At 39.2% G+C, this 24,110-nt stretch overlaps 1 protein-coding gene across 4 annotated transcripts in view; it reads left to right on the top strand.

Moving 5' to 3' along the window:
- The window catches only part of col4a6 (collagen, type IV, alpha 6), a 70,367-nt gene that overhangs the window by 42,215 nt on the left and 4,042 nt on the right, over positions 1-24,110 (top strand). Inside the window, exons 5-41 of one of the 4 annotated variants that reach the window (XM_056742495.1) lie at positions 4,238-4,372; positions 4,479-4,523; positions 4,601-4,717; positions 5,082-5,141; positions 6,933-7,007; positions 7,123-7,158; positions 7,455-7,496; positions 9,558-9,644; positions 10,140-10,232; positions 11,465-11,518; positions 11,613-11,675; positions 11,797-11,841; positions 11,915-11,968; positions 12,049-12,109; positions 12,235-12,345; positions 12,442-12,591; positions 12,962-13,050; positions 13,184-13,339; positions 13,582-13,761; positions 13,908-14,091; positions 15,163-15,213; positions 16,689-16,760; positions 16,872-16,979; positions 17,071-17,289; positions 17,393-17,554; positions 19,946-20,116; positions 20,217-20,360; positions 21,298-21,420; positions 21,648-21,829; positions 21,918-21,981; positions 22,089-22,163; positions 22,269-22,373; positions 22,459-22,566; positions 22,728-22,799; positions 22,879-22,998; positions 23,109-23,225; positions 23,314-23,475. In XM_056742495.1, the coding sequence (XP_056598473.1) occupies positions 4,238-4,372; positions 4,479-4,523; positions 4,601-4,717; positions 5,082-5,141; positions 6,933-7,007; positions 7,123-7,158; positions 7,455-7,496; positions 9,558-9,644; positions 10,140-10,232; positions 11,465-11,518; positions 11,613-11,675; positions 11,797-11,841; positions 11,915-11,968; positions 12,049-12,109; positions 12,235-12,345; positions 12,442-12,591; positions 12,962-13,050; positions 13,184-13,339; positions 13,582-13,761; positions 13,908-14,091; positions 15,163-15,213; positions 16,689-16,760; positions 16,872-16,979; positions 17,071-17,289; positions 17,393-17,554; positions 19,946-20,116; positions 20,217-20,360; positions 21,298-21,420; positions 21,648-21,829; positions 21,918-21,981; positions 22,089-22,163; positions 22,269-22,373; positions 22,459-22,566; positions 22,728-22,799; positions 22,879-22,998; positions 23,109-23,225; positions 23,314-23,475 (3,892 nt within the window). Of the gene's footprint in view, positions 1-4,237; positions 4,373-4,478; positions 4,524-4,600; positions 4,718-5,081; positions 5,142-6,932; positions 7,008-7,122; positions 7,159-7,454; positions 7,497-9,557; positions 9,645-10,139; positions 10,233-11,464; positions 11,519-11,612; positions 11,676-11,796; positions 11,842-11,914; positions 11,969-12,048; positions 12,110-12,234; positions 12,346-12,441; positions 12,592-12,961; positions 13,058-13,181; positions 13,340-13,581; positions 13,762-13,907; positions 14,092-15,162; positions 15,214-16,688; positions 16,761-16,871; positions 16,980-17,070; positions 17,290-17,392; positions 17,555-19,945; positions 20,117-20,216; positions 20,361-21,297; positions 21,421-21,647; positions 21,830-21,917; positions 21,982-22,088; positions 22,164-22,268; positions 22,374-22,458; positions 22,567-22,727; positions 22,800-22,878; positions 22,999-23,108; positions 23,226-23,313; positions 23,476-24,110 lie in introns of all 4 variants that reach the window. The other 3 variants (XM_056742486.1, XM_056742512.1, XM_056742504.1) reach the window with 3 other exon arrangements.

Raw genomic sequence — 24,110 nt, 5'->3', positions numbered from 1 at the left:
AAGATAAACTCATTTGGTTCAGATGGTCTCAAGCATCTGTGGGGGCAACCAGGTGAGAAGTACCAAGGCAAGTGTGTCTTGGCTACAGTAAAGCATGGTGTTGGGAGTGTAATGGTCTGGGGCTGCATGAGTGCTGCCAGCTACAGTTCATTGAGGTAACCATAAATGCCAACATATATTGTGATATACTGAAGCAGAGCATGATCACCACCCATCCAAGACTGGGCTGCAGGGCAGTTTTCCAAAATGATAACGACCCTAAATGAAGCTGAAGGTGAAGGTGATAGACTGGCCAAGCATGTATCCAGACCTAAACCCTAGTGAGCATCTGTGGGGCATCCTCAAACAGAAGGTGGAGGACTGCAAGGTCTCTAGCATCCACCAGCTCCATGATGTCATCATGAAGGAGCAAAACAGGACTCCAGTGGCAACCTGTGAAGCTCTGGTGAACTCCATGCCGAAGAGGGTTAAGGCAGTGCTGTAAAATAATTGTGGCCACACAAAATATTGGCACTTTGGGGCCAATTTGGACATTTTCCCTCTGGGGTGTTTTCACTTTTCTTGCCAGCGGTTTGGACATTAATGGCTGTGTGTTGAGTTATTTTGAGGGGACAGCAAATTAACACTGTTATGCAAGCTGTACACTTACAACTTTACATTGTGGCAAAATATACATTTCACTTAAAAATATACTGACATTGCTTTACTATACATATCTTAATACGATACATGCATGTACAATGTTTTGGTAGGTATATACAGTATACAGTTGAAAGAAATAGTATGTGAACCCTTTGGGCTTACTTGGATTTCTTCATAAATTGGTCATAAAATGTGTTCTGATCTTCATCTAAGTCACAACAATAGAGAAACACAGTCTGCTTAAACTAATACCGCACAAACATTATACGTTTTCATGTTTTTATTGAACACAACATGTAAACATTCATAGTGCAGGGTGGAAAAAGTATGTGAAACCCTAGGCTAATGACTTCTCCAAGAGCTAATTAGAGCCAGGAGTCAGCCAACCTGGGGTCCAATCAATGTGATGAGATTGGATGTGTTGATTAAAGCTGGCCTGTCCAATAAAAAACACACACCAGTTTTGAGTTTGCTGTTCTGAAGAAGCGTTGTCTGATGTGAACCATGCCTCGCACAAAAGACCTCTCAGAAGACCTACGATCAAGAATTGTTGACTTACATAAAGCATGAAAGGGCTACAAAAGTATATCTAAAAGCCTTGATGTCCATGTGTCCACGGTAAAACAGATTGTCTACAAATGGAGAAAGTTCAGCACTGTTGCTCGCTCCCTAGGCGTGGTCGTCCTGTAAAGATGACTGCAAGAGCACAGCGCAGAATGCTCAATGAGGTGAAGAAGAATCCTAGAGTGTCAGCTAAACACTTACAGAAATCTCTGGCACATGCTCATATTTTTGTGGACAAATCTACAATAAGGAAAACATTAAACAAGAATGGACTTCATGGAGGAGACACCACGGAGGAAGCCACTGCTGTCCAAAAAAAACATTGCAGCACGTTTGAAGTTTGCAAAAGAGCACCTGGATGTTCCACAGCACTACTGGCAAAACATTCTGTGGACAGATGAAACCAAAATTGAGTTGTTTGGAAAGAACACACAACGCTATGTGTGGAGAACAAAAGGCACAGCACACCAACATCAAAACCTCATCCTAACTGTGAAATATGGTGGAGGGGGCATCATGGTTTGGGGCTGCTTTGCTGCCTCAGGCCCTGGACGGATTACTGTCATCGATGGAAAAATGAATTCCAAAGTTTATCAAGACATTTTAAATTGTCCGTAGGGTGTGAGTGCGTGAGTGAATGAGTGAGTGTGTGTGCCCTGCGATGGGTTGGCACTCCATCCAGGGTGTATCCTGCCTTGATGCCTGATGACTCCTGAGATAGGCACAGGCTCCCCGTGACCCGAGGTAGTTCGGATAAGCGGTAGAAAATGGAATGGAATGGATCAAGACATTTTGCAGGAAAACTTAAGACCATCTGTCCGCCAACTGAAGCTTAAAAGAGGATGGACGATGCAACAGGACAACGACCCAAAGCATAGAAGTAAATCAACAACAGAATGGCTTCAACAGAAGAAAATACGCCTTCTGGAGTGGCCCAGTCAGAGTCCTGACCTCAACCCGATTGAGATGCTGTGGCATGACCTCAAGAGAGCGATTCAAACCAGACATCCCAAGAATATTGCTGAACTGAAACACTTTTGTGAAGAGGAATGGTCCAAAATTTCTCCTGACCGTTGTGCAGGTCTGATCTGCAACTATAGGAAACGTTTGGTTGAGGTTATTGCTGCCAAAGGAGGGTCAACCAGTTATTAAACCCAAAGGTTCACATACTTTTTCCACCCTGCACTATGAATGTTTACATGTTGTGTTCAATAAAAACATGAAAACGTATAATGTTTGTGCGGTATTAGTTTAAGCAGACTGTGTTACTCTATTGTTGTGACTTAGATGAATATCAGAACACATTTTATGACCAATTTATGAAGAAATCCAAGTAAGCCCAAAGGGTTCACATACTTTTTCTTTCAACTGTATATATTAATATCATAATAATGCAACATGTTCAACTTTGTATAACTATAGTGTTGGGAGTATTTCTCAAAATATCTTAATCTCTATTGAACCCTAGAGCCATGCAATGTCAAAGGATTGTGGGATTGACAGCAGAAACCGTACTTGCACATTTAAAAATTACTTTGCAAATAGTAAACCATAGTATGCGAACTGGGGGATTTCTACCACTGGTGTCAAAATGTACAGGAAGACGGCTTTCGCTCTATCGAGTCCAGTTATTCGTGAATAACATAACGTAGATTGTTGGTAGATTGTTGCCAATGTAACAAAGTGAGATACACTGTGTTTTATCATTTGAATGCATGTCGTGGCACATATGCTCTTTCCCCTGATTATTCATACTGCTTCACATATCCACGAGCAAAGAAACATACTTGTCTATGGTATTTGTGCCTTGGAGGAAACCACTTTGCCATGGCACATTGATGCATTCCTATACTAACAAGGGATTAAAGCTGTTTTCTGCAACGAAAAAGATGCATAGATTTCCAGAATCATAGGGAGCTGTTCAGTTTTTACACTTCCTCTTGGTAATTGTGGAATATTAAAACCCCCCTTATCACGCTGGCAATTTTTACATTTCATATCATCATTTAATTAAATTCCAAGTGAAAAATGTATACCTTGAGTGCACAGTTGTGAGCTGTAACAGTCGAAAGTATAAATGCAAAAGTACAGAAATATCTGTATTGATCTCGATTGTACATAAAACGGTGTCCTGTGTGTTTTTAAACACAAGGGAAAAGTTTAACTCACCTTTACATTCAAGTAGCATTTAAAGGCATCTGTACAGAAACATGCTTAGGAACAGTTATCTAATCGTTCATCATACATGTTGTATATAGCTATGTTCTTAATGCACGGTCGTGTGTATGATCATCTTCAAAGTTAACCCTTGTTTTGTCTGAGAATTGTGCATTATAAGGGTCGCAGTAAGTGGGTATCTTTAATGTGTGTCTGCAGTCTCAAGCTGGAACCACCACTCAAAATACACGTAAACACTAGTTTTTAATTTAAGGGTTAGAGGCGCTTAGAGCCTCCACATGCATGTGTGCTGTGTTTAAGGCAAATGCACTGATGCACTGATCCATATTTTACTTGGTTCATAGGGATGTCTTCAACTATCACATCTGCTTTATTATATACAGTGCTCTAAAAGATTTTATAAATGTACACTTTACTCTGGTTACTGTATCACTTTTGAGAGATAACTGTAAAGAGACACTCAGCCTGATGTCATTCTAGATAGTGTCGCCACCATTTGGTCAGAAGGAAGAATGATAAGTGATAAGATAAAGCAGTGTAGAAATGTGATCACATCTACAACATGAAATGGTACAGCTTTAAAATATGACAGACTTTACAGCTGTGTACGTTCTTCAGACTGGACAGTGGACATGTTTCAGCACATTTTTTATTACTGTTAAAAGCTTATATTACGCATGTTTGAACCACACATCACTTCATTTTCACACAGACCAGTTGTTAAAAAGTCAATAGGTGAAATAATTATTTTATCTTCACTGTACATGTTCTCTATTGTGTTAAAGAGAGTAAAGTGTGTCTATGTAGAGGAATACAGTAAATCACATTTGGGATGCATGATGTCTCAATCTAGGGGAAGCCAGGGTCACTAGGTCCACCAGGGATCATGGGTCCTGAGGGATTCGTCGGTGGACCGGGGCCTATTGGGCCAAAGGGTGAAGCGGGTCATGTGGGACGCAGAGGACCCTCTGGACTAAAGGGGGACAAGGTCAGATTTACATTAGAGTATAAAGTAGATAAAGTTTATATAACCCTAGTGGTTCTAAAAGTACATTGTTATATTGTACAGCACATGTTATTTATTTATTTGACAGGGCCCAATGGGTGTTCCTGGGTTCAGTGGTAATGATGGCATTCCTGTAAGTACTTAGAAGTTAAGTTTTCTATAGTCACAACCTTCTCTGCTAGTAGTTAACTGTTTTACAATCTTTTGCAGGGACACCCTGGTCAACAGGGGTCCAGCGGACCTCCAGGACTTGACGGGTGTAATGGCACACAAGGTGACCCAGGTGATGGAGGACGTAGGGGATTTACCGGTAGATCTGGACCCTCGGTAAGTTTTGAGAAGCTTAGACATAACAAAATTAGACCAATGATGTTGGTGGTTTTCCAGGACCACTGTTTGGAAACAATGATCTACAATAACAAACAACACTGTAATGCAATATTTTTATATAACTTAAATCAGTGGTGCTCAACTTTGCTTTTGGGGACCCACAGCTTCGTACATCAGAGCAGAGAGATCTGTGAAAGCAACCAAGTGTGTCAGATAAGAGAGAAATAATGTGCAGTGCTGTGGGTCTCCAGAACTTCATTGATTGACAACAGTAATTGCTTGGGACTATTTGCATAAATGCAAAAGAATCGTTCATATTTATATTGTTTACAGTATTTTGAAAGTATTTTTTTTATTTTAGGGATTGCGTGGTGTAAAAGGACAAAAAGGAGAACCAAATTATGTAAACATTCCTAAACCAGTAAGTAGCAATTGTTTTTTCAAACACAAACACAAGTTTTTTTTTTCTCCATTAATCAATCATTGGAGTTTGGGTTCCTCGCCACAGCAGGGCAGTGTTGGCTTGCTCACCGGGAGACTGCATTTATTTATTAATTAGATATTACTTATTAGAATGATCTTGCTTGTTCTATAAACACCATGCACTTTGCTGTGTTTTACCTTTGTGTTTTTCCTCTTTGCTCCTGTATAGCTGCTTTGGAACAATGCACATTGTAAAATGCTCTATATAAGTAAACTTTAATTGAAAAACGATTTACACACTCGTACAAACACTTACGTTGATATAGTTTTAATACTGCGGCATGCATGCTGTTTTCTGCCAGCACTGTTAATAATATGTGTCTGTAGTTGTAATCTGGGTGTGGAGTGCAAACCTGTCTGGGAAAATCCCTCAATTATTTTCAAAATCACATGAATCTTTTATGGTCCTTGTGGATGTGGAATCCTCTCAGGTGGATCATATATGTTCTTATGATGCCACAGAAACATTTCAGCTTTTATCTCAAAACAGACTGGCGTAGGCATAATTCTTGCTTCCTGTTTGATGAATAGGTCTAGACTATTTCAAAGCATTTTGAGGGAAATTTTTCACCACAAATCTATATGTCTTGGTGTGCCTACACATGACCTGTAGATTTATGTTATCTACCTAATTTACATGAAAACTATGTATAATTGTTCACTTGTACCCTACATTGTGTATCGAACAACAATAAAGGAGAGTTTTTTTATTCACTGTAAGAATGAATATTAATAGATGAGACATGCAAATGTAAATTTTTGCGCCAACTCAAACCAGGACAATAAATCTAAATACAAATACAAATCTAGAGTAGACTTCAATTCCAGTAGCCACATAGACAGGTAAAATCCCACTGAAATGTTATCAAAAAAGAAAAATGTGTAATAAATACTTTTAACAATAAATAAATAATAGAGAGTTGTTTTCTTCCTTGTCATTGTAAAAATGAAATATTCAAACGTTGAATTGCAATGCAGAAAATAATAAAAAAAGTGAAAAAAATGAAACAAGATCAAAACAATTGACCCACGGCAAAGCCCGCCCCCTTTTGATATGTCCAACATCAGTCAAAGCGCTCACACTGCACTAAAGAATATTTATCAGGTAATAATCATTTTTGGAAAAAAATTACATGGACTTTGAGCCAAAAGCAATAACAAATTGCAATCTGCATTGTTTTGTGTGCCCGTGCTTTAGTTCTGCCCCCCTGCACGCGTTCAGGAGGTTGACTGTTTTCGGAAATAATCGTACAGCTGTATCTGTCTTTTATAAATGTGATAAAACTTTGAAGATACAAAGTATTCAATACTGCTTTATAGGTACTCAAGATTAATATGAGATTGGCAGAAACTGCATGCATTACATCCGCTTTAAAACCGCATAATAAACTTTATGGTTAGATTGTCAGACAAATGGCAAATAGCAACAGGGGGCGCATAATATTGGCGTTATGATTTCTTAAGCCATCTCAGTTTTAAATTTCATCAAAGAATGCGTCAGTTTTTGTTTATTAGTTGAAAATTAAGGAATACATTACTTGTGGTTTAGCTATTTGGTCAGCTGGTGCATTGGCTTTTGGTCACTATGATGCATAGTTCTGCTTTAAGGTATAAATAAGAAAAGGAAACATCAGTAGGAAAACATACCAGAGTGTATCTTTTAATAAACCTTATAAACTTTGTGAAATGTGTAGTAATTTCTAAATACTAATTGTTGTATTCATTTTAGTCCCCAGTGAAAGGCCCTACAGGTCCAATAGGATTTCCAGGTCTAACAGGGTCCAGAGGTCCGGATGGGTTTCCTGTATGTATCAGTCTACTAAGTCTACAGTAATATATATACTGAATATATACAGTATATACTGTATATATTCAATATTTTTATCAGAACTGTTACCTAACTTTTTCTGTCTTTACAGGGTGTGCCTGGTCCACCTGGTCTTCCAGGATCCCCAGTAAGTTTTAATGGTTTATAAATGTTGTTCAGCGGTTTTTAAAAAAGCACAAGTTATGTTATCCTCCTGTCAGACAGGGGGCAGTATTCAAAAGTTGATGTACCAAGACACTTGATTTGGGATCAAAATAAAGACTGCTGTGGTTACAGATCAGCGTTTTAAAGTGCTTATAAATAAAAGTGATTATACTGTATGTATCAGCACATATTTTTCTTAAGAGAATCATTCTAGAAGAAAGTTAGCCAATGAATCAGTGATGCATATATATGTGCCTAAGGTCTCTGCTTGTAATACAGGGTAGCCCCGGCCAAGGATATAAAGGAGACCCCGGAGAAAAGGTATGGATTTCATCTACTTTCCAACACCTTTGCAGTTCCTCCACACATAGTGTCCACATTTGTTGTTTTCACCATTAGAAAAGCATTAGGTTTAGGTGAGTTCGTCTAGTACTGGTCCTTAAACCGTTTGGAGCTTTAGACTCGTCCTGTGTATATGTGTGTGCGTGTAAATGTTTATGTCTTTTCGATTGAAAGTCTGGTGACAGTGTTTCTTTGTCTTTTCTCTCTGACGAAGGTGTATTGCATGTGTATATGGGGGTTAAAGCCATTGTAATTGGACTAACACAGAAAACTATTTCTTATCAACCTTTTGTTAACATCACTCTGGCTAACCATCAGCATGTAAAGTAATCTGACACTAAATAGAATGAATATTATGACATACTAACTAAATAATATGTAAATCATTTTTAGTAGTTTGCTAGAGGTGTCAGTGGCGAGCTACCAACAAACTTTCTATCATAAAACTGACACAATTTTAAATTTGTTCACTCTTTCATTTACCACAAATGAGTCTCCTCTCCCTCTAGATTATCTTCTTCTCTTCCAAACCGTTTCTTCCTTCCATGTCTTTTTTGGTTATTTCAGTGTGAGAATCAGTATTAAATCTTACTAATAAGCAGGCCCACATAGAATCTGCATAGAACTTTTGCATTTTCTATTTTTAAGTAAATGTTTACATGAATTGATCAAATTAACCTAATATGTAATAAAAGTGAATGCGGATTATTTATGGGCTGGCTGAAAGTATGGTACACGATATGAAATGCTTTCCTCAACTTTTGAATGGCAGTTTATAGACTTCGTAAGGTACCCGTCTCTGAGCTGCCATTCAGTTTGCTGTTTGTGAGTGATCTGGGATGGCTGTGGAATCTCCTGCTCCTATCCTTTGTGTGCCTTTGTTTCCTTTGTATGGGACACTCAACCCACAGAAGTTTAATTCACCAGCTACAGTAGATACATAGCCAAAAACTGACCAATGAAATAAATCAGTTGCAACAATAATACACATGAATGTATAGCAGTAATAATACAAAAAGAGCCCTGTTGTCTTGATGCTCTGACACGTGTGTCACTCTGTTATCCAAATTCACCTTGCTTTCCTCTGTTCACTGCAAAAAATATTCATTTATAAACATCCTTAATATGAGGTATTTTTTATGTAAAAATTGCATTAGATGTAAAGACCTCTGAGGGGACATTTTTAAAGAATATAACTTGAATCAAGCTCATTTTTTTAAAGATGCAGTATTGCAGTATGTGTAAAACAAAATTGCAAGTTGCTTAACATTCTTTTGAGCCTTTGCATTGAAATAAACTGACACTTGCTGTCAAATAAGCCAACACTAAGTATTGAGCGCTGTTTTTATGTACTTGCTCAATCACATATTTATATAAATGTACTTTTTTATATATTCTATTATGGTGAACAACCATGTACAGTATATGGGAAGACAACTTATTTATACTTTTAACAAAAAACATTACAAATTTAAACTTTTAGCATATATCTAATGCTGTTTTCACACGTTACATGCTCTTTATTACTCGCAAGAAAAGTTATTTCGCATGAGTGACGTGAAAAATATCACATCACAGAGAGTGTCCGAACCCGTCAAACATTTGGTGTCAATGAGCTCTTCGCTTGACGCCCTATTTGCGTCGCCCCAAATCTCTTAATTCATAAGAAAGGTTAATAATGCAAATATATATATATATATATATATATATATATATATATAAAACAAGACAAAAACAGTTAATAACCTAATTCAACATGCATGCGTCCACAGGGCTTATTTTCTTACGCACTTCTTTTCTCATAAATGTATGTTACTATAAGGATGTTTAGATAATGAAAATGTTTTTTTTTAGTGCTCCTTTGTTATTCTCACTTCCTTTGTCCTTAATGTCACTCTAATGTTAGTATTTTTGGTTTTACTGTACTTTTTCCATATTCACATTCTTTCACTGCCTTTTTCGTCGCCTGACCGTCCCACTTTCTCTGAGTGATAAAATCCTGAGCTCTAATGTGTCAAATGTCTGTCTTGCGGATCTTAGGGGGATGTTGGTCCACAAGGAGACACTGGTAGCCCGGCCGTTCAGTTTAACGCTCCACCAATAAGCAGTATCAACAAAGGAGAGAAGGTAACACACTGGGGAGCGGTGATGCCAACCCAGGGAGGGGTGCTGGCAGGGTGAGGGGGTTTGATGACAACGCAAGGAGGAAGTATGAGAGAGCATTGAACCACATCATCACTACAAGGACGATGTTATGGATCTTTAGGGAAAAGGTGTTTTAACCTTTTTATAGATTTCTTAAAAGAATACTCTGGCTGACAGTGTAGAAAAGGTGGGTTGTTATAAGTTGTAGTATGGGGAGAGACAGAAAGAAGTCCTGTGGTTCATTAGCCAAGCTCCTTCATTCTACCCGTGTCCGTTCATCACCTCCTCACCCTGATCTCCCCACTGCTCTGTCAGTGGTCACAGTCTTCTTAACGTCCTCTCTACAAAACCCCAAAATCTATTACCACATGCCACCTCTTCAACATGCTCCGCCGCTATCGTCTTCAAACAGCCTCCCCATCGCACCTCATCGTGTCCCATATAAAAAAATCTCTCTTCCTCGGTTGCCGTATCCAGGGAGCTGTGGGCCTGCCCGGTGACCCAGGCCGCCCACTGGTCAATGGAGTACTGGAGTTTGTTGGCTTTCCCAAAGGAGACAAAGGAATAAAGGTTTGTATGGAAAGGCAGCTGTGAGGATCTAGCCCTACAGTAGGTTGCCACCAATCCAGTCGAAATTGTCCTTCTTTCTACAGATGCTTTGTTCCTATGACAAATAACTCAGACCTGCAATCCATAAGGGGTGATGTTTACCTCATCCTTGTCTTATGTGACCTATGCTTCACCCAGTGGTAGATGTTGGGGGTGTTGTCCTAAAATATCTTTATATTTGGTTGTGATTTTCTCATCATTTATAATGATAAGAGTTACTAATAATTACAAAGTTAAGTTCTTATTTACAAGTAACTACAGAACTGACTAAGAAACTAGAGGTTATTTTTAAGGAAAATGTCAAGACTCCTTTGTTTGCAAATTCCACTTGGTTTGGTATTTTCATGCAAATTCAAGGAACTTCATACTTATTTTAAGGGTGCATACGCTTGTTGAGGTCATAAAATGTTTATATAAATGAAATAATATAAATTCCAGTGATAGATTTCTCTGTTGTACAAGTAATTGGGGCGTAATGTCACAAATATTGTGTCATTTCTTTAGGTTAATCAGGTTGCAGTTTCTATTTCATGAATTTTCATTCAGAAGATGTGTTCAATTCTAATAATTAAATCTTAGAATATGGAAAACTAGACCGTTACATGTGTAATGTTCATGGTTAAAGACAAGTGAAAGAGTTTACTTCAAAAGAAAAGTTATTTTATGACTAACGTGCTCTGATGTAATCAATTTTAAAGAATGTTGCCTTATTATCCATAGTTAGTGAATACAGAATGAGGCTCTCAGTCACTAATATATTGCATAGCTTCCTTTTTGTTTCACTGAAAAAATAAGTCAAACTGGTTTGGAACAATTTATGTGTAAATAAATAATGGTGGGCTGTCCCTTTAAACGGTGGCATCCCTACAGAAACCAATGTAAATAATGACTGGAAGCATCTTACAGGCTTGTCGGAAAAATACCCTATAGATTTCCATTCTACATGGATTTCTGTCACCACGTTTTGTTTGTCGTTGTTGGGACAAGTTGAAATCATGTTCTTTTGTTATCAGTAACATGCCACAGACGCTATCGATAGATCTTAACTTGTATTAAATGAGAAAATTATCATTTAAATATATATAAAACCCAATTGGATATGGAGGAACATCTACAAACTTGATCACCAAATCTAGTAAACCTTTTTTACGATCTTGTGGATTCTCATTCGTCTTTATATTGGTCTCCCTCAGGGTGATAAAGGTTATGCCGGAGCACCGGGTAGCATTGGGGAACCAGGATCACCAGTAAGTGACAAAAGTTTTTCTCCATACTTGATATTTGCTGTGTTAAGGTAAAATATGAACCACGTACACTTCTTCCCATGCTGTCCACACGTAGAGCCCATTTGGTTCTAGAGGAGACTTTGGTGAAAAGGGAATTCCAGGATTGCCAGGATTAAGGGTAGGTCCTGTTTCCATTTATTAATAGCAATGGAGTTGGAGATTCTTTGTAACTGTATTTTTTACATTTGATTGTGTGTTCATATGGTGACATATTATAAATTAAATATTTCATACGACAGGGTCTTCCGGGTTTGAATGGACCTCCTGGACCTTCAGGCACTAAAGTAAGATATGAAACTAGTAAATACCGTCTCTATATCCTTATTGCAAAGCAGTCATGTTATATCTTCTCTGTAGGGCTTTCCTGGGAGTACTGGACTTTCGGGCCAACCAGGCTTTTATGGCACAAAAGTAAGGAAGCAGAAAAAACAGAAAAACAAATATGATGTGCATATGTTGTGGATAAATCAAACTATGTATGTACGATTAAGGGTGATAGAGGAGAACAAGGTCCACCTGGACCATCCTTTGGACTAGCAGGTGGAACTCCAGGTATTAAAAATAACCTAATGTCAAATATAGTAGCTTTTTATACTATATACCTTCATAATCATCAAGTAATTTAAACTTCTTGAATGTGCAATACGTAGTTTATAATTTATTTTACTGGTGAACAGGTCCACGGGGTGATCCTGGGATTGCTGGTTATCCTGGGCGAATTGGAGATCAAGGTTTTCCAGGTCTTCCAGGTCCACCTGGTCCTCCTGGATTTCCTTCGTTTGACACAGGTACTACTGATGTCTGTAGTTTATTTCATTTATTGCTTATTTTCATCTCTAAGTGTCTATTATAACACTGTGACTGGATTTTGATTGGATGTCCAGGACGCCCAGCAAGACCTGGGCCCCCTGGGAGTCGTGGAGTTAAAGGAGAGAAGGGAAACCCAGGCCGGGATACATATGGCTCTGAAGGTTTTCCTGGAAGCCTGGGCTTTCCTGGACCCCCAGGTCCCTCTGGACCACCTGGTGAAGCACGTAAGCCTTTTTTAAACCATGATAATCCCCAACAAAAGTAAAGGATTTTCTTTATACGTGGATTTCCGTCATCGCATTTTTGTTTCTTTGTGTGGGACGAGACAAAATCTTGTTCTTTTGTAATCAATAAGATGCCACAGATGTTATCGATAGATCTTAACTTGTGTTTAAAAGAACATTCCTTGAAGCACAAATCCTGTTGGATACGGAAAGTGGCAGATCTTCTTGATCACCAACCCAGATAGCATATTTTACAAATCTGCTTATACAGAACTAAAGATCGTTGTCATATGAGATATAAACTCTTGTTGTGGTTTCAAACTGTAAATCATATGAGAGCTGATAGTTGCTTCTTTTTGACCTTTTCCAGCTCCTGCAGGTGAGCTCTCAATAGGGTCACCGGGACCCAGAGGTCTGCCAGGTGTAAGAGGTCCATCTGGAGGCAGCGGATTTAAAGGATTTAAAGGTAAGGAACGCCACTGAGCCCAGTTATAGATGTTCAATAAAGGCATAGAATGCCAAAGAAATAGATTAAAGAAAAGAAATAAAGATATGAAGCTACTTTTCTTTTTATCTGTCTGTCATTACAGGAGAAAATGGCGACTGTGATTGTTTGGGTGGCAGCACTATTGGTGAACGAGGACCTCTAGGGCCTCCGGGGGCCCCAGGTTTCTTAGGACTGAATGGTGTGAAGGGCGAAATTGGTGACCCGGGATTCCAAGGACTCAGTGGGCTGCAGGGCCCGAATGTAAGCTCATAAACTTGAATAGCAGTAGTACTGTGAAGCTCTTAAAGACCTTAGCATGGAATATTAACACAGTAGTACAGTAAACATCTCTAAAGGTAAAGTTCATGACATGGGTCATTGTTTTTCTAAGCTCTACGAGTCACAGCCATTCCACATCCCAGGTTGTTTCTGGAGCCTGGAGGTTTCAGTCTTTACCTGAATGGTACCAACACAAATCACCATTGAGACTGGTTTTGTTTCAGGGGCGTGAGGGTGGTCAAGGCTTTTTCGGGCGTAAAGGACAGAAAGGTGAACCCTCTTTCCGTCAAGGTAAAGGACCAAAAGGTGATAGGGGTCGGCTGGGTCTTGCTGGGGCACCTGGAGCAACTGGCGACCCCGGAAGGACTGGGTCTTCTGGTTTCCCTGGACTACCAGGCCAACCTGTAAGTAGACTGGGTAATGGCACAGCAAATGCTCCTGTTAGCTTCACGTATAGTTTTCTTCTACAACCAACAATACCTGTGCAACGAAATTAACTACTGATAAAAAGATTATCTGTAGTAAATATGTAGTAAAAAAAAATCTACAGGGGGATCCTGGTTTTGGAGTGACCGGAGATAAAGGTTTTCCTGGTATCCCAGGATTCAAAGGACGTCCTGGTGCAGTTGGAGAGCCTGGCTTTGGTTTTCCTGGTGCAGCTGGGTTCAAAGGGTCACAAGGTGACCCTGGATTCAATGGCCTTCCTGGGCCACCTGGATCTCCAGGGCTTCAAGGTAAGTAGTTTGTTATCGGAAAGAAGAAAAAAATTGGACTACTTTAGAATAAATACACAGGATAAATCTTTTTATTATATTAGTGAATATAAGAGAATTAAATGCTATTTTTCAGCGTTGATGTTATAGATGGTTTTTAACATCCACCTCGAAGTTAACTTCTGGTCTGTGTTTGGTTATGTTAGAATTTAATTTATATTTAATTTAAATGAATATTACTTTATTGTTTATTAATTGTATTTAATGACATAAAAACAGTCATTGATTCTTTGCGAATGTCTACCGGAAGTTAACGTTTGTTTATGTTGTTGCCGCTGAACGAGGATTAATCAATATGCATACATACAAGTTATTACGTGACTGTATTTTTACACAAAACCTGCTATTAAGCACTAAACTTACTAAGCAGATACTCATGATTAAGAAATTAAAACAATCAAATATTTGTAATGTATTTAGATTTGTACATATGCAATATTTGGGAGTGGATTGTGTGGATAAACCTTTTCATTTTGTATACTGTATAGACTCTTTCTCAAACCTGATATATTAATAATGGTTGAGGATAAGTACAAATAATGGTAGTATGCAAGTAATAAAAAAACAGTGCCTGCTATGATTTCTTTTCATTCAGGCTGGGTTTGCTTTTACCTCAGCTTGAATGCGTATTAGCGTGAATGGGTCTTCACACTAAAATGAATCATTTTGCCTGTTCTAACAAAACTTTTGACTTCTTTTGCAAGCCATTCTATTCAGAGAGAAATTGAGCAGAAGCTGTTGACTTATAACTCTTGTCCAAAATAACACATCCTGTGAATGCTCTGCATGCTCTCCATCTCTCTCTCAACACTGGAATGGCTTTGCCGTGCACATGTTTCTTGAATATTGTGTTTGCACTGCTTTAACTGAATGTGCTGGATTATAGGAATGAGCTTTATAAATTCTGTACCTAAGGAGCAATCGTTTTCATGCTTAAGTGTTTAATCTCATAATGATGCTTCCTGAATGATCTGATTGATTGACAGCTTCTCTTGCAATCTCTCTTGCACTTGTTGCATGTTGTTTGACTAGGTGACAGCTGTGGGCAGGCGGGGCTTAATGATGCCTCTTTGGAAGAGGGAGGTGAGAAAGCCCAGGGCTGCAGCCAATAAAAAATAATCTGGGATCAAATTTTCTGCAGCTTGACTGTATTCGGGGCCGATCAGACAGAACACGTTTTGTGCTGTAAAATGCGACTCTTTTGAATTGTTTTTAGTTGGAAGGGAGCGTTTTGCACGCTGCTTATGCACACCGGTCACCTCGCGTTTTTCCCGCCTGCTGCTCCTCGCCCCTCTGTGCAGAAAAGCGGTTGATGTCATGTGCCTTTACCCCATTGTCCAATCGAAAGTGAGTTAAGGCAAGGGTCCCGTTATGGTGACGGAACTTTACAGTTGCTTTAAACATCTTGAGACTGGAGTGATGGAAGAGAAACATTTGCTGGCTGACAAGCAAAGTCAAGCAAGCGCCTTTGTACCTGTTTTAGTTACTGCTAATATGACCGTTAACAATAGCTAGAGTGCTCGCGCTATAATCCTTGAGTGACAGGGCAACTGATTCGGTGGTTGCACAGCAAAAAAGTCAACAAAAAAGGGAGTGGAGTGTGGCGCATTTTCAAACAGAAAAAGCATGTTCTGTGTGATTGGCCGCTTAGACATATTAAAGTGATAGTTCATTAAAAAAAAAAAATCGGTCATTTACTTACCCCCTTTGCATTTTTCAAACACAACACAAAATTAGATATTTTGAAGAATGTTGTTTGGTTTTGTGTCCGCACAAAAGGTGTCGGCGCTGTTCGGTTACCAATTTTCTTCAAAATATCCTGTTCATGTATCATATCAAAATGTTTGCGTTCTCTGAAAGAATGATCATTTTCATTTTGGGTGAACTATCCCTTGGTTGTCTAATCTGAAACAGTAGTTGCCATTGAACAGCCCTGTTTTGCTAGTCATCTAACCATCTTTGTGCATGCAGGTAGCCTTACTAAACTGGGGTGTCTATCAACACTGTGACTGTGAATATGTGTGACATGCTGCAGTTACCACAGAACATTTCAATTAATCTCAAAAGTTTGTAAGAAGAGTAAAACACTAAACATGAAAGTCAATGGGAACTGATTCAAAAGTATAGCGACACATTGATTCACCACAACATGTAATGAATTTGATTTCTACATTTTATTGTTTACTAAATCAATATTTAACAATCTCAGAGTAACGGACAGACACTCTAATAAATTCTTAAAAAACATTTAGAATAAACACTCAAATTTAATACTTAGCTTGTACATTTACATTTACGCATTTGGCAGACGCTTTTATCCAAAGGTATTTATACATTTATAATAGGTATTTGCAATCCCCTGGGATCAAACCCACAACCTTGCGTTATTAACGCAATTCTCTTAACACTGAGCTACAGGAAAGCAATAGAGCCTTTACTATAACATAGAAAATACACTGATATCACGACTGAAAAAGGTGTTTAAGGGTTTGTCAAGGTTAGTTAAAAGATGGGGAATGGTACGTGCATGTCACTGAAAATGACATAAATGTTAACAGGAACAGAACTGCCCTGTAGGATTCCTGGAATTCCTGGAGAACCTGGATTTCTTGGACGTCCTGGAGTGCCAGGTAATGAAATACTGAAAGTGTTAAACAGTCATTAAACTGTACAGAATTCTTTTGGTTTTCTTCATCTTTAATTGTTTGTGTACTGCTAATGTATATTTATGAACATTGTAGGGCCAAAGGGTCAGCTTGGTCCCCCGGCAGGTAGAGGACGGACAGGGCTAGATGGGCCAAAGGGTGAGAGAGGAAACCCAGGCACTGGAGGTTTTCCTGGTCCTCAGGGTAAGATTATACAATAAAATGGCCCTGTGAAGCATCAAAATTGGATTATGAATGGATAACACATGAAATTAAATGGATATACATTTAACAGGTTTTCCTGGACCCAGAGGAGATTCAGGTCTACCAGGAGTAACAAATGCTGGCTTACAAGGAACTACAGGAAGAAACGGTTTTCCAGGTGTGCCCGGGGCAAAGGGACAACCTGGTGAGGTTCTTGGGGCGACCCCTGGAGGTCCAGGACTTTCAGGAAGGCCAGGAGAGCCAGGAGACAAGGGTCAACCTGGGACACCTGGATCATATGGAAGGCCTGGTAGGTTTGACCAGATGTTTTAGGGCTACTGATGTCATTGTTATAAGCTTCATCAGTCATGGTGTATATCAAGCATAGTTAACAGTAACGGATTAATTCCCAGGTACTGATGGCCGCGATGGATTTCCTGGGGCAAAGGGTGAACGGGGTTTGGATGGAAGAGGTGGCTCTCAAGGCCCGCCAGGTCCACCAGGCGAATATGTTCCTGGGGGTATTGCTGGACCTAGGGGCCCGGCTGGATCTAATGGGTTTCCTGGAAATGCAGGTGACAAATTTGGTTTCATTCTCGTAGAGCACCAATCGTGGTAATTCACTAAATACGTTTTTGCCTCGTCAGGAGTTATCATGTAGGTCCATATGCTTGAGTGAATCTATGTCAAGCCATCAATCGATGTTGTCACGTTTTTGAGAACTTTTATTACAATAATGCATATGTTATGCAATCTTTAAAGGAACCGTTCACCTTTAAAATGAAAATTCGGTCAGTATTTACACGCCCTCTTGTAATTTCAAACTGTCTGCAGAAAGAAGATATTTTGAAAAATGTTGGTAACAGAAAAGCGGTCCCCGTTGACTTGCGTGTTCATACAATAGAAGTCAATGGGGACTAACGTTTTTTGGTTACTGACATTTTTTTAATTATCTTTTGTGTTTTGCAGAAGAAAGAAAATCACACAGGCTGAAAATGGCAGCAGGATGAGTAAATGATGACCGAATTTTCATTATCAAGTTGAAATATTCCTTTAAGATAAAGAAGACTAGTCAAGGTTTGGTTAAAACCTAATTTACAATAAGTCCTCATGTGAGCATTATGTTCATCAGATTTGTATGTAATTTTTTTACAAACATATTTATTGGTAAAATATTTCACTGTTGCCTCTTTCTCTTCTCATCAGTTACTCCTCAGTCTTCGTCAACCTGTGTTTACTGATCGTCCTCACAAAACATCTGTTTTCATTGTTCTTTTGTTTATGTTTATCCTCCCCTCCTTCTTTTTACCTCATCACCCTTCTTTCCTCCCTCTCATCCTTCCATTTATGGTATCACCCTTCTCTATTTTTGGTGCTGGGTCACCTCATTAGGCTGCCAAGGTGAGAAACATTGTCCTCTCCAATCCCTGTATATAGCGTTTCTCTAACAAAATCCACATTCCCGCTTTGCTACCACTTGTTTATGTCCTTTGTGTTAATGAAAGCACTAAATAAATGTACTGAACCCAAAGAATCAATGATGCAAAACTTTATTATTAATTGAGCTAATGTATTGTTTACCAATAGATGTGGTATAAACTCCTCCATTGTTTGTGTTTGCGTGCCATGAGGCTGTCATCACATTGTCTGCTCACACAAAAGCCTGTGTGCTTTACTAATCCTTAAATTCCTTGAATTTGAACAACATTATCTAACAGTTCACAGTAGTCTAGCGATATACAGTATTTGCCAAAAGTGATAAACATGTGTTTTGTGTAATTGTTTAAATCTTCTCAAAGCTAAGTACTAAGTACAAATATGAAACATGCACACCATTTTTAAAATGTCTTAAATAACGGACATCATTTTGGTCACTACTGTATGTTATGCTGCTTAAACCCTGATGTAGAGGTCCGCATGGGACTGTTTTTTTTGTCCCCCTCCCGCCGCACCCGCTAAATTTTATTCCGCAACCATCCACTGCCGGTAAAAATTCCCTCTGTGTTCACCCGATATCTGATTAGAATGATTTTCATCCCGACCCGACGAATCCCGCTAAATTTAGATCACGTTTCCAGATCTCACATTCAAGATCTCACATTTCAATTTCTCCATAACAGATATAAAATACCCTATACAAAAACTTATTAAAAGTTATTTTTTTATCGTCTTGTCAATATACAACATTATTACATTTTAATGTCAATACATTAGACAAAATGTCACAGAGGAAAAATTAATTAAATTCATTAAAAACAACGTCTTTCACTCAAACTGTGCAAAATATGAATTTTGAATTAACGAAAATATGAAAAAAACGAAACCCGTTGGCTTATATAGCTGTATATATATAGCTAGCCGAAGTGAAAAATGAAATCACTTTTTGTTTAACCAAACTATTTAACATCCATGCAAGAAATCCATAGGTCCAGAGTTTCCGATCGATACCATCTTTTTAAAAAAAAAATGTAACCCTGTGCCACAATAATCTGTATCAGGTCCCAGGAGAGCCGCGGGAATGCAGACCTCTACCCTGATGCGCTTGCGTGCCTTTAACAGCAAAAAAACTGCAGGAAAAAATCATAAGAAACTAGAAAAAATTCATATTAACATAGTTTGGGAAAGCAATATTTCATGTCGCAACTGCTTATCTACCAGTCTAGAATTTACCTTTTAAAACGAAGTGAGATTTTAACTTGCTTTTGTAGAAACATATCAATAAATGTTTGCTTTTTCCAGCAAAATTTATTGCAACGTTGAATTACATTTATTTGCTTGTTTCACTAACTATATGTTATTTGAATATATATACTATCTTAGTATATCTTCAGTTTGTAAATTCACATGTTTACTGTCATGACTGACTTACTGTTAGCAAATGCAAAATCATAATACTTTTTCTTTAAATATAATAATGCATTCTAAAATCCCCATATTGTATTTTAATTCACTTTTTTACCTTGCAGGATTCTCTGGTCAAAAGGGTACGAGAGGAGATCCAGGCCTTCCAGGGCCTGGTGGAATAAAAGGTTTTCCTGGATTACCTGGTGTGCCAGGGTCACCGGGATTTAGGGGACCTCCTGGACCCTCTGGTTCTGGAGGCCGCCCAGGCCTGCCTGGAAGATCTGGAATAAAGGGTACGGAAATGTGGGGGTTTTGTTGACACTTTTTTTTACTATTATCGTGCATGTCTTTTTTGGAAATTCTTTACTGAACGTAGATTTTTCTCTGTTAAAGGGGTTAAAGGGTCTCTAGGGTTATTGGGATTCCCTGGATTTCCTGGTTCTCCTGGAGTATCAGGTAGCCCAGGTATTAAAGGCTTGCCAGGTTTAAGAGCACAGGATGGTTCAACTGGAAGAGGCGGAGCGAAAGGAATCAAAGGTATGGAGCAGCTCATAGCTCTTTGTTTAGAGTCAGGGCCGGCCCAAAGCCTTCACAAGGCCCTTAGCAGAATTTTATTTGGGGGTCCCCCTGTTCCCCCGTTACAATCAACTATTGTCAATGTTTGAATATTTGCACACACACTCTAAATCCAACAATTCTATTTGAAGTAGTAGGAATGTCATGAAAACCAAAACACATAAAACTTGCATTACAAGTCTATTGTCAACATTTAAAAATTTAATTATGCACACAATTGTTCTTAACCTTATCCCAAATAAAACACTGAATTGACAGATAGCCTACTTATAAATTACATATTTTTCATCTAAATCAGCATTTTGTTGTTTTCATCAGTGAATACTGTCAGTTGTTCAACATTTCTATCATTAATCACCAAACAGGTGTCAAATATTGAATGTTTCTTCACTTACAGTATGTTGTCACGCACAGCACCCTTTCAACTTTATAAGTGAAGCGTATTGCTAAACTTCAGCTGAAGACGTGACAGCAGAGCCGTCTTCTTTGATTTGATTGGTCAATGCTCGGCTCTGTAACCAGTAATTCCCTCTTCCTTTCATTTGATTGACCACCTTGATATTTCAATTTTGCGTTTAGTTAGGAATTTCACAAATTTTTATACACTCCACAGACAAAACAGTGGGTACGGCCCTGAGTGAGAAAATTGATGTGTTGTGAATATATCACAAAAAAGCTATCATTTCAAGTGCTCTGGGGAGCCCCTAGTGGCGGCGAGGCCCTGAAGAGCTGCTTAGTTCGCATATAGGGAGGGCCGGCTCTATTGAGAGTGTACAAATCATAGAAGACTGTTAAAAGTCTAGTTATAAATAAATGGTTAAAATATTTCAAAAGACAATACAGTCTAGTGACAACTAATAAGTACTTAAATCAATTAACAAATGTTTGTGTGTTATAGGGGATCGTGGATCTCCGGGTGTTCCAGGACCCCCTCCTCCATTGATTCCAAAAGAGCGGCTGCCAAAGGGTGAACCAGGTGACCCAGGAAGCAACGGACTGCCTGGTTTTCCAGGACCAAGAGGTACAAAAGCAACCACACCATTAGAATTAACTAAAGCAGTTATTATTAGAAAGGATCAGGGTTGAGATTTGACTTTCATTTAGTGAGTATTAAAAATATCAGCTGTATCCTAAATTACATACAAAATTTACAAAGTATAAATCGGCAACAATGTCTAATAAAAGAGCTTTGAGTAAGGCTGAAAGTGATTACAAAAGATGTAAAAAGAAAACATGTTTCTTTAACAGGTGATAAAGGTTTTCAGGGGCAACCTGGACGTCCAGGCTTTCCTGGACTACCTGGTCTGGCAGACCGAGTGAAAGGTTTTCCTGGCCAGCCTGGATTCCCAGGCATTCCTGGTTCGTCTGGTTTTCCAGGGCCAAAAGGATCACCAGGTGTCATTGGCTTTCCAGGCTCAACCGGTCTGAGGGTAAAACCTTTCAATGTTCTTAAAAGACTTTTAAGAGAGATATTCCTGGAAACATTGTCTCATGTTGTGTGTGTTTTCACTGTGGCAGGGTGATGATGGTGCACCTGGACTTCAAGGGTTTTCAGGACCTCAAGGACAGCCTGGTGCCAAAGGTAAGATCTTTGATCATTCTATTACAGTAGGTAGAATTTTGATTTATTATATTTTGACAAGCTGTGTCTTAGCCATCAGTAATGCTCTTTACATTTTTGTCGTTGAGGTGAGAAAGGTGACACCTATTCATCACCTGGGGTCCCTGGAGCCAAAGGTATTATTGGAGAGCCTGGATATTCTGGTAAGGAAATATGATATGACCTATTGACATTCATTCCGTATCTTTACAGTTACCATGATGACTCCAGGAGTATTGAATTGAGTCCTTTTTTTCTGTGGTAATCAGGTCGTCCTGGGCTTCCTGGTAATGTGGGTGACCCTGGTTTCTCAGGACCCCCTGGATTTCAAGGCCAGAAAGGTCCTCGTGGGGAGCAAGGAGCACCGGGATTTGGTACATAGTAGACATTTCCAGCCGCATTACTGATGATATGATTCCAGGTTTTTTTAGTAATGTCTATGGTTATATTTGTTCATAGCCTCACAAGGTGTCCCGGGCATTAGAGGTCTGCCCGGTTATCCAGGAGCGAATGGGCGTAATGGAGGGCCAGGCCTTACTGGAGCTACAGGCTCACCCGGAGGGAAAGGTCAATCAAGAATGACATTTCAAACCTTGGAAGAAACAACACAATTTTCAGTTTTTCTACATATCTCTGACATCAAGCTAAATATTTAGGTTGCCATCACATCTGTATGTATTTGACGATTGTTGTGATGCTGTTTCTGAAACAACCTAATATCATTTCAGGTTTTCGAGGGTCACCTGGTTTAGATGGCCTCAATGGTCTTCCAGGATCCAAGGGGCAGCCTGGAGTTCCAGGTAAATGAATCCAAGTGCACTTAATTCTTAAACCTTAAACTTGAGCAAACATCTGTTCAACTTATTATGATGTCTACAGGTGTGGTTGAAGGCGGTCGGCCTGGTGCTTATGGTCCAGCTGGCCTGAAGGGAGAAAGAGGCTCATCGGTGGCGGGAGCCCCTGGACGCCCTGGAGAAAGGGGAATCAAAGGAGACAATGGTGAGCAACATGATGGTTATGAGCCCCTGAGCACGGCAATGGATCATTGCTTTTATGATCAGCTAATGTACATGATACATATTTGATGATTGTACAATAAAAATGTGCAGGTTTTCCTGGGTTGAGAGGCTACCCTGGAAATCCGGGCCCTCCTGGCCCACCTAGTCCCTCTAACATCCCGGGTCCTTTCGGAGACCCTGGACTTCCAGGATTAGACGGACGGGAAGGTATGTGACGGATCTGTTTTTATATTTCTCACTTACTTTTATTCTATAATTGGTATGATACAGCTCTTGTGAAATTCTGTATTTTTAGGTCCCACTGGTCCTCCTGGTCTCCCTGGTCCACCAGGCCCTGGAACGGTTCAAGGAGAGAGAGGAGATGCTGGTTATCCTGGACCACCAGGTACACCAGGACCACGTGGAGACCCTGGTATTTCTGGGTCCCCGGGATTTGCCGGCCGTCCTGGTTTCAAAGGTATTCATTTTGTGTAGTGACGCAAAATTCGTAAGACAAGATGGCATGATTATGGATACCGTGCTATGAAAAATGTATTTTCCCCTTCCTGATTTTTTTGTTGTTGCATATTTGTCAGTCTTAAATGATCCAGATCATCAAAAAAAATCATATTTTTCAAATGTGAAAAGATCCTTTGTGTTCTTTATGGTCAGCAGTGGTTTTCGCCTTGGAACTCTCCCATGGATGCCATTTTTGCACTCTTTCTTATTGTAGAATCATGAACACTGACCTTAACTGAAGCACGAGAGGCCTGCTGTTCTTTAGATGTTGTTCTTGGATGTTTTATGACCTCCTGGACGAGTCGTCATTGTGCTCTTGGAGTAATTTTGGTAGGCCGGCCACTCCTGGTGCGTTTTACCACTTTTCCATGTCTTTCTCCATGGCCCTCACTGTGGTTCGCAGAAGTCCCAAAGCCCTTAGATATGGCTTTGTAACCTTTTCTAGACTGAAATATTTTAATTTCTTAGTTTCTCATCTGTTCTTGAATTTCTTTAGATCGTGGCATGATGTGTTGCTATTTGAGATCTTTTAGACTACTTCAGTTTGTCAGACAGGTTCTACTTAAGTGATTTCTTGACTCAACAGGTCTGGCA

Source organism: Triplophysa dalaica, chromosome 1 (assembly GCF_015846415.1).
Source record: "Triplophysa dalaica isolate WHDGS20190420 chromosome 1, ASM1584641v1, whole genome shotgun sequence".
NCBI classification, from domain to species: Eukaryota; Metazoa; Chordata; class Actinopteri; order Cypriniformes; family Nemacheilidae; genus Triplophysa; species Triplophysa dalaica.
Note: the sequence above shows the minus strand (reverse complement) of the source record. Positions and strands in the feature narration are given on the sequence as shown.